At 36.5% G+C, this 15,889-nt stretch overlaps 1 protein-coding gene across 1 annotated transcript in view; it reads right to left on the reverse strand.

Moving 5' to 3' along the window:
- Nucleotides 1–15,889, reverse strand: part of LOC134546293 (T-complex protein 1 subunit gamma) — a 91,285-nt gene that overhangs the window by 10,052 nt on the left and 65,344 nt on the right. Inside the window, exon 10 of the mRNA XM_063389012.1 lies at nucleotides 9,040–9,152. Within this exon, the coding sequence (XP_063245082.1) occupies nucleotides 9,040–9,152 (113 nt within the window). The remainder of the gene's footprint in view (nucleotides 1–9,039; nucleotides 9,153–15,889) is intronic.

Here is a 15,889-nt window from a genome sequence, read left to right on the forward strand (position 1 = left end):
TTTTTGCCGGTCGGTAGACACCCTGAAAGTGTACAGGAAACCAACTAATACAGGCCAATACATTCATTTCAATTCCAACCATCTGAAAAGTACCAAATCTGGCATTATTCACACTTTAATCAACCGAGCTGAAGTTATTTGTTCCGACAATAAATCAGTTGCTGATGAACAAAATCACTTCAGAATGAACTTCTAGCAAATGGCTACGCATCTAACATCATAAAACAGCACTTGACATCCGAAAATCCCAAATCAATCAACAAAAAACTACAGATAAATCAAGTGGCACATTAATTATTCCCTATGTTTGTGGTCTCTCGGGAAAAAAAAGCCGTTTGGAAAACAGCAAACACAGACTTAGAACAGTTTTCAAGTCAAATACCACTATCAAAAGCATGATTACTAGGGGTGTGCGAATATTTACAAAATTGCAAATATTCATCCGAATCAAATATTTGATTCGATTCACATTCGAAACCAAATTAGGTATTTGAAATTTTCAAATATTCGAAAGTTTTCGAATGTATTAATACAGTAGAATCCCGCCGATGCGATCCCCCTCTGATGGGTGCATTCCGTTTATACGACCAATTTCTGAGAAACCGTGAAAAATTTGAACAGAGAAAGTCAAAAATTTGAGTAAAATCGGCTGAAAAACAAGTCTGTTACACTTTGTTGGGCGCTATGTGTTCACGTTTATCTTGGCGAGAGCTGTACTGTAAGCAGGCAGGCATACGAAAGACGACTAAAAATAGATACCACCCCTCTAGACTGTCAACGCGGCAGTGTCTTGCCATGCAGAGCTTGGCGCGTCCACTCCACGAAAAGCAGTCTCAGCTGTCATGTTATCTTACCCCCCCTCCGCACGAAAAGCCGCTGTGGTAGCTTCTGCGAGAGCGTAAGAAACTTGTCCGGCCAGGCTGGCGGTAGCAGCGGCTTGACGTAATACGTGACGCGACGCGACCCGTACCTCTCCCATACCCTGCTAATTATTCAAGGCTCATCCCTCCCAGAGCCACAAACCGTGTAAAAACACCCCCCCACCCCCCCCCCCCCCCCCGTTTTTCCAAATAACATTTCAACACATTCCCTCCCTTATTTCAACCTTCAACCTTCTGCGTGAGAAACTGTCAGCATCTGCTTCCCACCCACACCGCGTGCGACAAAAGCCAGGTTGTATAGTCCATTCTCTGTAAAATAAACATTTTTATGGGCTTACTGTCCTTAGCCATTAATAAATACTTTATAAGTTTAAGTTATTATGATAAAATTTGTTTATTAGTCACACAGCAGTTTCTGCTGAAAAATCACTAGTACAGTAGAACCCCGATTTAACGAAGTTTTATGGTTACCGAAAATGTTTACTCTAAATCGATGTTTCGTTAAATCCGATTTTCCGATTTTCAATGACCCCCGCACTCATAATCGCGTCCCTACATTTCTATATCGTAGACAGGGTCGACGCCGATATCTTGTGCTGCCGTGCTATCTCAGCTCTCGCTCGTACGGCCCCCGGTTCGTACGTACACCTCAGTCGTAAGTACAGATTTTCAGAAACCGTGAAAAATTAGGCAAAAAAAATATGAAAAGTGTAAGAAATACGTTAAAGTTTATTAAAATACAGTCGCAACCTGCAGCGTTTATAACAAATACGAGCTACATACACATTGCGTCACAGTAAAAAATATGGCCGCAAATTGATGGAAATTTACCATCAATAGCGCGCCGTACGCTGAGAAAGGTAATTAATTGTACTCCGTCAGCTGTCGTTACGGCGCGGCGTAGCCGCGGCTCTCTGTTCGCTGAGCTGCGCATGCGCAGTATAACACACTCAACGCTTCGCCCAGATTCGTGACCTTCCATCAGCAGCCAGCCAATGTACGCGAGCTTAGCAGAAAAAAAAATAAAAGCTCCACCGCCCGTGTAGCAGTTTTGTCCAGTTAGAATACCAGTAACATAAACGAATCGTCAAAAAAACGTAACAAAGCCAATATCCAAAAACAGTAAATAAAGTCATGTAAAGTAGAATCCCGCCGATGCACGCGGCAGTGTCTAGCCGAGCTCGGCGCGTCCACTATCGCACGAAAAGCCGTCTCAGCTGTCATGTTATCTTACCCGCACGCACGAAAAGCTGCTGTGGTAGCTTCTGCGAGAGCGTAAGAAACTCGTCCGGTCAGGTTGGCGGTAGCGGTGGCTTGACGTCATACGTGACGTGACGCGACGCTTACCTCTCCCATCCCCTGCTAATTCTTCAAGGCTCATCCCTCCCAGAGCCACAAACCATGTAAAAAAAAACCCTCCCCTTTTACCAACTAACATTTCAACACATTCCCTCCCTTATTTCAACCTTCTGCGTGAGAAACTGTCAGCATCCTCCTCCCCTCCCACACCGCGTGCGTCAAAAGCCAGGTTGTATAGTCCATTCTCGGTAAAATAAATATTTTTATGGGCTTATACGACTGTCCTTCGCCGTTAGTAAATACTTTATAAGTTTAAGTTATTATGATACAATTTGTTTATTAGTCACACAGCAGTTTCTGCTGGAAAATCACTAATACCTCGAATTTTATTGAATAGAAAAATTTAGCAGGGCCGTAAATATATTTATTTTACTGCATAGTTACTTTTCCATCTGCATTCCAACGTTTTTATTTTTTTTATTTTTTTTACGCTGCGAAGGGACGTGGAAAAGATAATTGCTTGAGCTGTCAAAATAAACATCGCTGACGGCGCATCCTGTAGGTCTGTCGCTGTGATTATCTACTCCAAAAACATGTCACAGCATTTCAGGATACGTAGTATTGTTCTTATATCTATCGTTTATACCGGAATGTTTTCTACCTGATCCACACAAGTTCCTTCGACACGTTTTGAACGAAAATAACCAGCCGGCTAGCATAGCCGAACTCGCGTGACGCGAATTCATTTAGCGCGAGTATTTTATGTATTTCGATATATTTGGGGGGGAGGGGGGGGGGGGGATTGGCCCGAAATCTCTAATGCGACCATTCCGTTTATAAGTCCTTTTTTCCGGAAACCGTGAGTGGTCGCATCTGCGGGATTCTACTGCACCAATAAAAAAGCTAAGCAGGTAGTGAACAGGCAGTGTAGTCAATTCCAATCGCAATCTGTAGTCAAAATCTAAGAAGAAAAGCATAAAATCGAAGTCCGAACAGCAATTATAAAAAATATATTCCAAAAACTAAACACTGCGCACAAAGCTCCTACTGAGAATAATGATAATGGCGTATTGGTGTGACGTGGTCACAAGTTGAAAAAACCTGGAGGATGGGAAAGGGAATATTTGGAAACGTGTGATTATTGGCTAGCACTGTTACTATGCGGGCGTCATTGGAAGATAACGTGGTGAGTCAAGCCAAGGATAAGGAAGGGGGAGGGGGATGCGGACAAAGAAACCCTTCATGACGTCATGTGTCGCGGACAGTCTATCTATCCAGGCGCGCGAAATGGCACACACCTACGCAATTCAGTTACAGCGCCCGGAGTTTTTAAGCAATTTGAACATTTTTTTTTATTTTTTCGTGTTTGGACAGATGATGCAAAGGCACATATTAATATAAAGTACCTCCATTCTATTACTGACACCACAGAGTGTATTTTTTAATAAGTTTCCGTTACAATTTACTTTCATTTTTTGGAAATCTATATTATTATTTTAATAAATTGGTGTTTTTTGATGGTTCCTGAAAACCTTTACGTTAAATCGCTGTTTTCGTTAAATCTGTGTTCGCAAAATCGGGGTTCTACTGTACCTAGAATTTTATTGAATAGAAAAATTTAGCAGGGCCGTAAATATATTTATTTTACTGCATAGTTACTTTTCCAACTGCATTCCAACGTGCTTTTATTCTTTTTTTTTTACGCTGTGAAGGGACGTGGAAAAGATAATTGCTTGAGCTGTCAAAATAAACATCGCTGACGGCAAGGGTGGGAGCGCATCCTGTAGGTCTGTCGCTGTGATTATCTACTCCAAAAACATGTCACAGCATTTCATGATAGCATTGTTCTTATATGTATCGTTCATTTATAGCCGAATGTTTTCTACCTGATCCACACAAGTTCCTTCGCCCCGTTTTGAACGAAAATAACCACCAGCCGGCTAGCATAGCCAAACTCGCGTGACGCGAATTCACTAAGCGCAAGTATTTATCGGAACCCATTGTTCAGGGTATGCGAGTCCGAGGTGTAATATGAATTTAAAAAGTTGTCTTTTTTACACCATAGACTATTTGAATATGAAATCTATGCGAACAAAGGCGATTTTTTATGTAATTGGATATATTGTTGAGGGGGGGGGGGGGGGGGGGGGGAAGGGAGGGAAGGGGGGGGGGGGGGGGGGGTAAAAATTGGCCCGAATTCTCTTTTGCGACCATTCCGTTTATAAGTCAGTTTTTCCGGAAACCGTGAGGGGTCGCATCGGCGGTATTATACTATATTACTATTTTTTTGACAAAACGTGTGATACAAATGTCGAACCTCGAGAAATCATTTTCCGAGAGACTTAATGGAAGGAAAAAAAAAACTGTAAGCAGACCTTTACTTACATAAAATTTTAGGTTAGGTAAATGGGCATACTGAGAACAATTAAAGCCAATGTAGCATGAAAATTATCATTATTACTTACGATTTTACTGCAAACTTTACATGATGTGTAGCATAATAAATTTATTATATCCAGTTGTCCTTAGCACAATTTTCGGGCGAGCCATGTTTGTGCCATATAAAAGTGTAAAAATATTTAAAACAATGCCAGTGCATCAGCTTTCACCTTTAAAAACTAATGCACACATACTCTTTGGTCACCATTCTATTAATTTTACTAATACAAATCTATAGAATTTTTTTTAACGATAGAAAAGTAAATACAGCTGCCATCATGGCTACAGCAAAAAAGAAAACGTGTCCGTTTGTGTGATGGCCAGCAGAGCGGCCCATGGCCAGAGAATTGTGTTACTAGAATTGCTCCAGCGCAATCGCTTTTTAAACTACCGAGAATGTTACGTAAATATTTAGATAAAATTAAAAAGACAAGATAAACAAAATTCATTAAAAATTATTTTGCCTTGACATGTTTGATTCCAAAAGACTCTGAGTACGGAATATTGACCATGCTTACAAGCAGTTGTAATTAGGGGTGAGCCGATGCCGATTGCCGATTATTAAGATCGGCCGATTTTGGTCATTTTTGTCATTTGCATGATCGGCTTCATGCATGCCGATCCTTTTTGCCGATTACCGCTTTCTGAAGACAAAAAAAATCTCTACGTAACACAAAAGTGCCGACATATTTTTTGCTTCAGAACTGTTGCTTGACGTTTTAAAGTAACATTTACGTTACGTGTTTTAATCTTTTTTGCAGAAAAAAAAATTAAGAAAAGTTATTCTTAAAAAATAAACATATTCATGAAAAGTACGTTTGTTAAAAAAGAGTAAACAAAAGCACACCAAATCGTTTAATAAGTCATGCATAGGGGCCTGTTCTTTTCGCGATCGCGATTAAACGACGATAAACGTGAAATCACCGTAAAATACAGTTTTTACGTGAAATCGCCATAACACAGCGTTTTTACACGAAATTTAGTATTTAAACGCGAAATCGCAGTGTTTTTAAGTGAAATTTAAATACTGGGCAAAATACTTGTCTCGTCACTGATAAACAAACACCGCAACATGGCCGCCACTGAACATTAGTCATAAATGCACTGAAGCAAACAAAAGCTTACACACGCTCACGTTATAATGTTAAACTCAAAAATATACTGTAAAAATACGTAAAACTACGGCGCTTATTTTCCTTTCCGGCATAATGTTTGGATAGATAAGACAAACAGGCGAAGTTTTAAAGCCTACATACACCGCTCGGGGCACTGACGTCAGCTTGGAACAGCGACACCCGATAAATACAAAAGCAAGCAGATGATTGGGCGAACGGTGGCGGTGTTTGGAACAGCCTTACGTGAGTGGCCTTACCACGTCAGCCGGGGGCGCTGGCATATAGTTGGAACAGCATCTTAATATCAAGCAGAAAGCATTTTAAATCGCGCCAAAAAGCGGAAAAATGAAAACAAACATTCATTTTCGAATTGTGTGACGATGATGATTAGTTCGTCAACAGTGTGTTATAGATTTTGTTAAAGGGATTAATAGATTTCCAGATTAGTTTATGGGAACAACTAATAATCAGTGTCTAAATCAAAAGTTTGTCATATAAATATATGTAACCTATTTGTTTAGGGTATTCAGTAATGAATAGTTTCAAGTAAAATTATTTAACTTAGGTAATTTGGAGCACATTCATTTTCGAATTGTGTGACGATGATGATTAGTTGGTCAACAGTGTGTTATAGATTTTGTTAAAGGGGTTAATAGATTTCCAAATAAGTTTATGGGAACAACTAAAAATCAGTGTCTAAATCAAAAGTTTGTCATATAAATATATGTAACCTATTTGTTTAGGGTATTCAGTAATGAGTAGTTTCAAGTAAAATTATTTAACTTAAGTAATTTGGAGCATATTTTACAACCAACTTAAAAAAGCACTAATCGGTCAAAAAAATCGGCATGATCGGTACATTTCTGGCATCGGCATAATCGGCAAATGTGGTGATCGGCTCACCCCTAGTTGTAATAAACAACTCTTCGATATATTGATTGGTAATTGCTTGACTATTTACTGCCGAGAATAAAACTGATACATCGAAGATCTGTTTACTTTCATAAACTTTTTTTTTTTTAATTTTGTGAAGAAGAAGTGAAGTTCAGAACATTGTTTTTCTGCTTCTGGGAACATTGTCACTTCCAAGAGGCAATGCCTGGATCCAGAACATGTAAAGGAATTGGTCTTTTTGTACTGCAATTTACGTAATGTTGATGGCAAGGTGTAGGCTTGGCTTTTTATGAAGACATTTCTGATTGTGTTTTGTTACTAAGCCATTAGAAGAGACATAAAAATTTATATGTTACTTGAGTAATAAAAATGTATATAAAGCTAAAGAACATTACTCTTTTAAACAATTTATAATATGCTAAACTTTGACTGTAATTATTCAGATTTACCGTATTGGTCCAAATATAAGGCGACCATTTTTACATAAACGAGAGATGCAAAAATTGGAAGTCGCCTTATTTTTGCACCCTAGACGTCAGAACCGCAAAAATTAGTTCCAAGCTGAAAGATACAGTAGAAACAAAATGTTCACGATTTTTTATATAAACTATAACTTCGTTACCTCACACGGGGAAAACGATAAATCCACCCAATATTGCAGTAATTCACAATTGTTTAAAGTTGAAAATGAAAATTAAAATATTTATTCTTGAGTAAAAATGTGAATGTTGAAGCATCTCAAAATGGCAACCTTATATTACACAATTCATATTTGTACTTTGTGTACAATCGCGTGTTAACATTTACGGTAATTTATCTTCAGATTTTTAACGGAAATATTTGTACTAAAATATCACAGCTATTTTCAGAACGATTGTTTACGTTTACAAACATTTCGGATGTAATGTTTGGAAATTCACGGCTGCCAACTGTCTTTCCACAATATTTCTTTGTTGTAAAACGAACATTGCTGAACACGCACGAAGACGCCATATTAACAGGAATTTGGTACGTTGCTTCAAAAGCTATTTTAATAATCCACTTTATATATATGTAAAAACCTTTCAAAGAACTTAATTATCAAAGATTATTCTTTAAAATTAATAGGACAGAGACTCTCTGTCAGAGAGTAATGTGGACAAATATTCGCGGTCACGTAACCCATGTTATTCATGGCCGTATGCTTCATCATGGCAGCTAGCCACTTGTTTTGTTCCGGCAAGCTGCATTCTTTGTTTACTTTGTTACGTTTAACACACTATTAAATAGTAATACGCCTTGTTCTGTGGTAATACGTAGCTTAAGTGAAATGGAAAGTTAAATGCTGTATTTTAAGAGTGATTAATAGCCATTGTAAAAATTTAAAATTCGTAGATACAGTAAACTGTGAAAAATGAACAATCACACATCGGTGGAACGGCGGGGAACGAGCTCTAGACAAATAAACAGCTCTGAAGATGACAATTATGCAGCTTCATTAGAGTAAACATACGAAAAAATTTCTAGTGTAATACTTAAAAATATAAATATTTTTAATTGTTTTTTTTTTTTTTTTTACTTTTAGGGTAGGCCATTCAAACCTTTTTTAAAATAAGTAATGTGATAAATATAATTTAATTGTTATACATAAATGCAAAAAGGATTTATCAACACAAAATGTATGTCTAATGAATTTTCACATTAATTTCTACCAAAATTATTTTTACATTTGTTTGGCCTCCTGAAACTGCAGGTCGCCTTATATTCGGGGTCGCCTTATATTCGGGCCAATACGGTATACCTAGAACTTAATTAGAAAATATTCACAAATTATTCGCTATTCACAAATATTTTATTCACATTTGATTCACATTGAAAAAGTCACATTCACACAGCCCTAATGATTACCATAGTAAAATCAGCCATAGATAAGTTTCAATGTCAGAACTCTGTATCAGATCCCCTGCGAATGTGATTGCATGTACATAGGGGAAACTGGTAGGGCCCTTTCAACACACATTAATAAGCATTAAAATGCAGAAATGTGCATTTTAAATTTAAAAATGACAAAATTCACTTTATATTATTCACATTAAAGCAATAGCTAATTTTTCAGGCTTTTAGTAATGCTATATAATTATTTGTACATATTGTGTGCTAGCTAACAGAAATTACCCTTTGGTGTTATTTTATTGACTGGTTGTTCAGCGAAAATTCAGGCTTTGGCATTGCGATATTCTGATGTAATGAACGTCAGTCACAGATTCATGTAGCACCAGACTAGCTAATACTGTATCAATATCTTATTTTGTTATTTTTATCAGAATATCCATTGGTCAATGTCACTATATTTCATGAAGTAGCTGTAAAAAAAAAGACACCTGATCCTGAATGCTGCGTATGCAGGCACAGACTACAGTAAATATATTTACCTCAACTGCTGTCTTGTATGTTTGCAACTTGACCGAAAGAGGTTCCCATACACCCAAATCTTTCATGTCTGCCAGCTCACCAGTCTCGCCATTGATGCCCCACGTCAAACCACCTGCAACACACATCACAAACAATACCTGATTAACACATCTCTGACAGCAACACAAAACAATTAGGAACACATTAAGTTTCAAAATGACACAAATGTAGAACTGCATGAATTCTTAGATGCCTCTGAAAAGATATATGCAGCTGCAGTGTACAGTTGACATGGGTGGTAAGGCAAGTGTCTACCTCATAATGGCCAAGTCAAAAATGTCTCATCTGAAGCAAGTGTCTCTTCCTACACTTAAGATGTGTAGTGCTCATCTGCTGGCAAAGTTACTGGGCTACTGCATAAAATTCCTTTTCCTGTATGTTAAAGTACTCTCAGTCTTAACATGGTCCAAGTCAAGTGTTACTATAGCTTGGGTAAACACTTCACTCGACTTGTTGAAAACATTCATTGCAAATCATGTGGCTCCAATTCAAGAATGGGTAACTCCACAACCATGGAGATATGTGAAGTAAAAGGATAATGCGGCTGATTGTTCTAGTCGTGTCATACTTCAACAGGAGCTCGTGTCACATAATCTGTGTAGTATGGACCATAATGGCTTGGCCTTAGTCTAGTGTACCACTGACTCCAGATCAAGTACCGGAGTTGTCTACTGTCACTTTGCAAGCAGCGCAAGTGCACTGTGAAGAATTGCAAATTTTTCAAAAACCCACTGTACAGCCCAAACATGTAAGGATAGTGATTATTACACAAGTTTGTTTTTAATCAAGTGCACTCGACAATAAATCTGTTCTTCTAGACAGCTGTCCAGTGACTTCCAGCAATCAAAACAGGTTAATTGCAGATATGTACATCTACATTTTCAGTCTGATTTACATTCTCTAAAACACATATAAGCAAAAATACACCAGCTGTCTCCTTTCTGCGCAGGGTGGACAGGTAATCAAAGAATTCCACTCTAAAAAATATTCTACCAAATATCCCATTTTGTTAGCCAAAGACCACCCTGTGATTACCACACTTGGAGGATCACTACCATATAAAATATTTTCATGCTGTAGCCTAACTCCTTCAATCTCTCATCTCCCAACACTTTTGGATTTTGTACGTAAGTTGTTTGATTCATTTCAGAGTATTCAGTGTTTTTTTGCTGTGAGCCTGTTAACCAATTACCACTAATGGGTTATTTGTAAAGACAAGATTTTATGGTTTAATTTGTTAAGTATGTAGTTTGTTTATTCATAAAGATAGCGTAATACTGAACAAAACCTGACTTAAATGTTTCATGACAACAAAACAGTGTAATTTTGACTTATGTATGATACACTTTTGCAATAATTACAATAAAATGATTTGTAATAAGCTTATTTAACTACTCGGAACAATTAAAATAAATAAAAAGTATTTGTGTACTTGGAAAATGTACCCATGTCATAATTAAAAATTAGTTACTAATAACAGTTGCAGGATCAAAAAGAGTAAAAAAAAAAATTGGAATCTATTTAGTACATAAATTTTGGTACAAAATTCATGTTAAATAAGTAAAATTACATTCTTTGAATTTATATAGATTAAAAGATTATGGTTTTGTGAATTGAGTTAATGTTTTAGTTATAAATGCTGATTTATTTAATGAATTTGTAGCATTTGGATGTTTTATGGTTTATTGACATGCTTTTCGGTGTTATTTCATTTTTATTTTAATTTACCATATAATCTTGTCCCTATTAACTCATCAACCAGAGTTACCCCATCACTGGCATTTGAGCCAACAGGTTGGATTATGAAGGTTGACTTAATTGGTTAAATGGATTGCATCATCATCTGATTCGAAAGGCATGTGTCTATTTTTTTATTTGTTTGGTGACAGAGGCTGTCCACATCAAAATTGTGACTGACTTGACTGCTGATAGTTTTATTTCCGCTCTTTCATGGTTTATGCCAAGGAAAGAATTATGTGCTGCTACAGTAAAACCCTCTAAAAAAATATTCGAAAAACCAAATAAAATGTGCTTCTTAAGCAGGAAAACTTATTAAAAGGGTCCATAATAAAGATAAATTTGCATGGGTTAGTTGTGAAATTTTCATGGGTTAAATAATTAGTACAATGTACAGTATTAAAGTCTAATTTTAATTACACAGAGGTAAACAATTTATTTTACATTAGTGAAATCTAACTGATACAAACCTGGAGAAATCTAGGATTAAATATATACTTTGTAATTGTGATATACTAAGTAACCATTCAGAAAATGTGTAAAGTTGACACAGAAATGATTAATTTTGTTACAATTGAATTACTTCAGCATGTGATACTGTTTCATTCTACTGTTGCATTTGTAATGATTGAAAATTCTTACAGTATTTATATTATTTGTATTTGTTTAAGTTAAGTATGTATTGATTGTTTTGAGAAGATGATATAAAATTAGATATATTGGGACAGTCAGATAAGGAACAATACATCACTGTTAGTTCATTTAATTTTGATCTTCTATTTAATAAATTTATTCTTATGATTGATTTTTATATTAACCTACATTAAAACACATAATATATTTTTCCTTGATACATATAGGAATATATCTACTACAGTTGGTTTGCATGTCATCCAGTATTTGTCTTAGCACGCTTGCTCTTTGGTGTTGGAACAAAATTGAAAGGGAAGTATTAGGGAAAATAAGAATGGTCAGCTGCGAAATCACATAACTGAAGGTGCCATCCGCGTGTGGGGCAATTCTGGGTCCCTAGAATCCCCGCGGATGACAGGAAGACTTCCGTGACGACAGCGAGTGAAAGTTTATTCACCCGAAAGCATCTTTTTCAGGATATCAGCAATATTTTCCTACCTGGACATAAGGCTGAATGCAGTGCAGTGACTAAGCTTCCGGGTCGCACAAGTTTCGTTCCTACTGCATGCAGAATTGTTGAAGTGCCAACATTCTTCAGTTGCTGATGCCGATTTGGCCACATTCAGTGAGAGCATTCAAAGTCCTAATATTTTTCAACTGCCGAGGACTACAGAAGCTGAGGAATTAACAACCTATATGACAGCTCCAGTCGTAGCTTCTGAATTGTCTTTTCAGCTCGTCCAGACTGCGCTTATGACCTGGAGGTCGTGAGCCGCAGAGTCCCCATCTCCCCAATTACCCGAGTGTCTGCACTTCTAATCTAGTGCAGTGAATCATCGTATTGAGATTGACATCATGTCCTAATATAATAGCAAAATTACAATAAGATTCATCAGTTAAAGTGCTTAAATATAAGTAATTTTATGATGAAATATTGCACCTGTCACTTAAAGGTCATAATAGTTAATGTAATAAATAAATTCTATAAGCCTAAGTTGCTTATTTCAGGCCTGTCAAACAGTTTAATTTGATACACCATAATAACACCTAGCATTTATAGTTTTGCAGCAATCAACACAATACAGTAAATACCTGTTTTAAGACTTTTCCAAGGGATTGTATGCTAAAAAATTCTTAACAGGGAAAACTTCTTGCTTCATAAAAACAAATTTTACTCAAATTACATACTGCTTAACTCAAAATTACACTTACCAATTATCTCTGCACGTTGGAAAAACTATAAATTTTTTTTCAGTAAATTGAATTATTTAAAATGAATTTTGTTAATAAGCACAATAAAAAAAATCATCAAAACAATAGCAAAAAAACTAATATTAACTATTTTGACAAATACAGTAGAGTTGCTTGAACACATTTTCATTCTGACGCATCACAAAATTGTCCATTTCCCATTCACTATCTGGAACAATTGGTGTTCCATGAACAAATAACCTCCAGGTGGTCAAGGGCTTCAGAGTAAGTTGGCATGGGAGCGGAATTACCTTCATCGCTGTCACCATTGCCAGTCTCATCCTCAGCTAAATACTTGTGTTGTGCACACAAATCTTCGATGGTTTGTGGCTCACATGGTAGAACCGCATCATCAACTGAGACATAATCTTCAAAAGTCCATGCAAAATTTAGTTGCCCTTGAAGAGTTTTCCAATTTGGACTATATGTAGAAGCAAATGCAATTAGTTAGTTCACTGTCCTCAAATTCTTCTTCAGGGAAAATATCGTTAACTTGTTTAACACAAAAGCCTGCTTTTCTGAAGCAACTGCTAATTATGGTTGAGTCAAGCATTTCCCATTAAGCAGCAAGAAAATACATAATAGTGTTCAGGATGTTGATTTCATAACCACTTGTTTTGGTACTTTTAATTCTTGTCACAAGTTATACATAACACAATGTGCTTACAAAAATGCTGTTTCAGTTTTTTTTTGTTTCCCAATTACCAGCAATGGTAACTTTTCAGTGTCATCCATGTTGGCACACAATAACACTGTCACTCATTCCTTACTTTGTTTGCCTACATCATGTTTCACCTTTTAAAACAAAGGCTTTTGTCCGGGATCATGTTGAAAAGCAGACCACATTCATCGACACTGAATACATTTTTTGGTTTGAAGTCCATTATAATTGTACGCAACTTTGTGTTTATCCACCTCTGGACAGTATCATCACACACTCAGTTTAACAAATTTTGTTAAAAGATCTTTCAGTAAACTTTCTAGCAATTCTTTCAAAATATGTATTTGTGGTTCTGCCCTCTGAAGTAATATGTTGATTTTCTCAAAGACTGGAATTATATGAAGAAGAAATAAACAAAATGCCTTATTTAAATTACAGCTTAAAAACATAAATAACTTTTCTTCTCGGCTCAAGATACTATTTTTCATTCCTACAGCCTTTGTACTCTTGGGAACAACAGTTTTACTTTTGGGAACATCTCTTTTGCTACTGGAATTCGGCCCTAAACTTGATAGTGGTTTCAATTTACTTGTTGCATTTTCTTGAGCTGTCATTTTATAAATGGTTCCAGTATCTAGTTTAACTTTCTTGACAATAGTGCTGCCTTCTTGAATATTTCTTGTGAGATCTGGTTTACAGTCAACCTTACCATTGGCAAGTTCTTGTTCTTCAGTCTTCTTTTTGATGGTCAGTTTTGGTATAAGAAAAGAAGAAAGGCCAACATTATCTGAAGTCTTCTGTTGCTTGATTTCTTCTTTAAAGAAGCTAACTAAAGGCTCCCATTCTTCAACAACCCGTGATAAGCTTCTGTTCAACGACAACCATCTCGTACACACATGTTTAATAAGCTTCTTGGCTTCTTTTCCATGAAAATGTTGCAAAGACTTCAATTTATCCTTCCTTTTTGAACTCTTTTCAAAGTAATAAAACACATCTATTAGAATATCATCAATTCTTATGGGCAAACATGATGCAGCTTTCTCAGCACTCAAATTAATCAAATGGCACAAGCAGCCAATAACAATGATATTCTCCTGTTTTTCTTTTAGTACTGCAGACACTCCATTTTTTTTTACCTAACATGACTGAAGCATTATCAGCCCCAAAAGCTACACAATGATCAATAGGTACTTTTAGGCATTCAAATTCTGACAGAATTAGATTTCCAATATTTCTTCCACTAGAATCACCTTCTAAAATGGGTACAGAAAGTACAGTACTCACAACCTTCTGCTGCAACTCATCCCATACAGTAACAACAATTGGGTATGTTTTAACATTTGAATCATTGCTACCATCTGTAGCAACAGAAAACGGCTGAGCTTGCAAACACTTAATTACATAATTTGTTTCTTGATGTGACATTTCTTGAATGATTGCAGTCGTCTTCGTACGCCCGCAACCATACTTTTTGGCCACTTCCGAATCGGGAAACATTTTTTTGAATAATGCCCCGGCGTGGTCCGCAACGCTAATTGCGACATTGTGCTCTACAAGGAAACTCGTAAAGTAACATTCTGCTCTTGTCACTTCTACTTCAGAACTCTTTGCAAAGAAACTGTCAACTTTTGAACTGCTTGCGCTGGCTTTCACGTTTTCTATATGTTTTTCACGATTAACGTGGTTATAAACATCGTTTCTGCCGCCATGGGAAATGTTTATATCACATCTACAAACACCACAAAACACTAACTTCTCGCCTTTGTTAGATTTTAAGATGCACGGAAATTCATAGGTATACTCTTTTCTGAAAGTCTGAAAATACGATTTCTTGCGTTTTCCACTCATGTTAAAAATTATTCAACGCACAACGCACGTAACATCAGAACATAACCTTAAAATTCCACAACAAACTGGGAGGCAAAGACATAATGACAAAACGCAAAGATACACGTACCAAGACAAAGTGTTCAATTTATACATACTTCAGCGCCACATACAAGCACAATGCGATTAGCAGCGATCTTTTTTATCGTTCACTTGACACATCTCTACTGTGTGATCTGTGGCCTTGCAAAAAACGTAAACAAAACATAAATGTTGCTTTGCTCAAAAATAAATTTCAAAAAACGTAAAATTTGTGTCCTTTCCCGTAAGAACGTAAACATTGTGCCAAAACCGTAAATTTTACGGCTAAAACGTAAAAGTTGGCAGGTATGTACACCCAGAAGGGAGAACTTGTCATCCAGTGCATAAGTTACAGACCAATCCTTAATGCATTTTCAATAAATACAGAGTGTTGTAAATTGTATGACTTTATATGTGTACAAACTCTCTCGGACATCTCATGTCTGTTTTGGTTATGGTAGGTAAATTTTATTACAAAAATTGTGTGGTCACATTGTGTGGCCGGAAATGTAAAACAATGGTATGATCAATGTCTCAAAATGGCAAGACAGGTAAAAGACATATAGTGCGTTGTCTATGTGTAACACATAGAGTATTTAACAATTAATTACATTTTATGC

The sequence above is a fragment of the Bacillus rossius genome, chromosome 1 (genome assembly GCF_032445375.1).
Source record: "Bacillus rossius redtenbacheri isolate Brsri chromosome 1, Brsri_v3, whole genome shotgun sequence".
NCBI lineage: Eukaryota > Metazoa > Arthropoda > Insecta > Phasmatodea > Bacillidae > Bacillus > Bacillus rossius.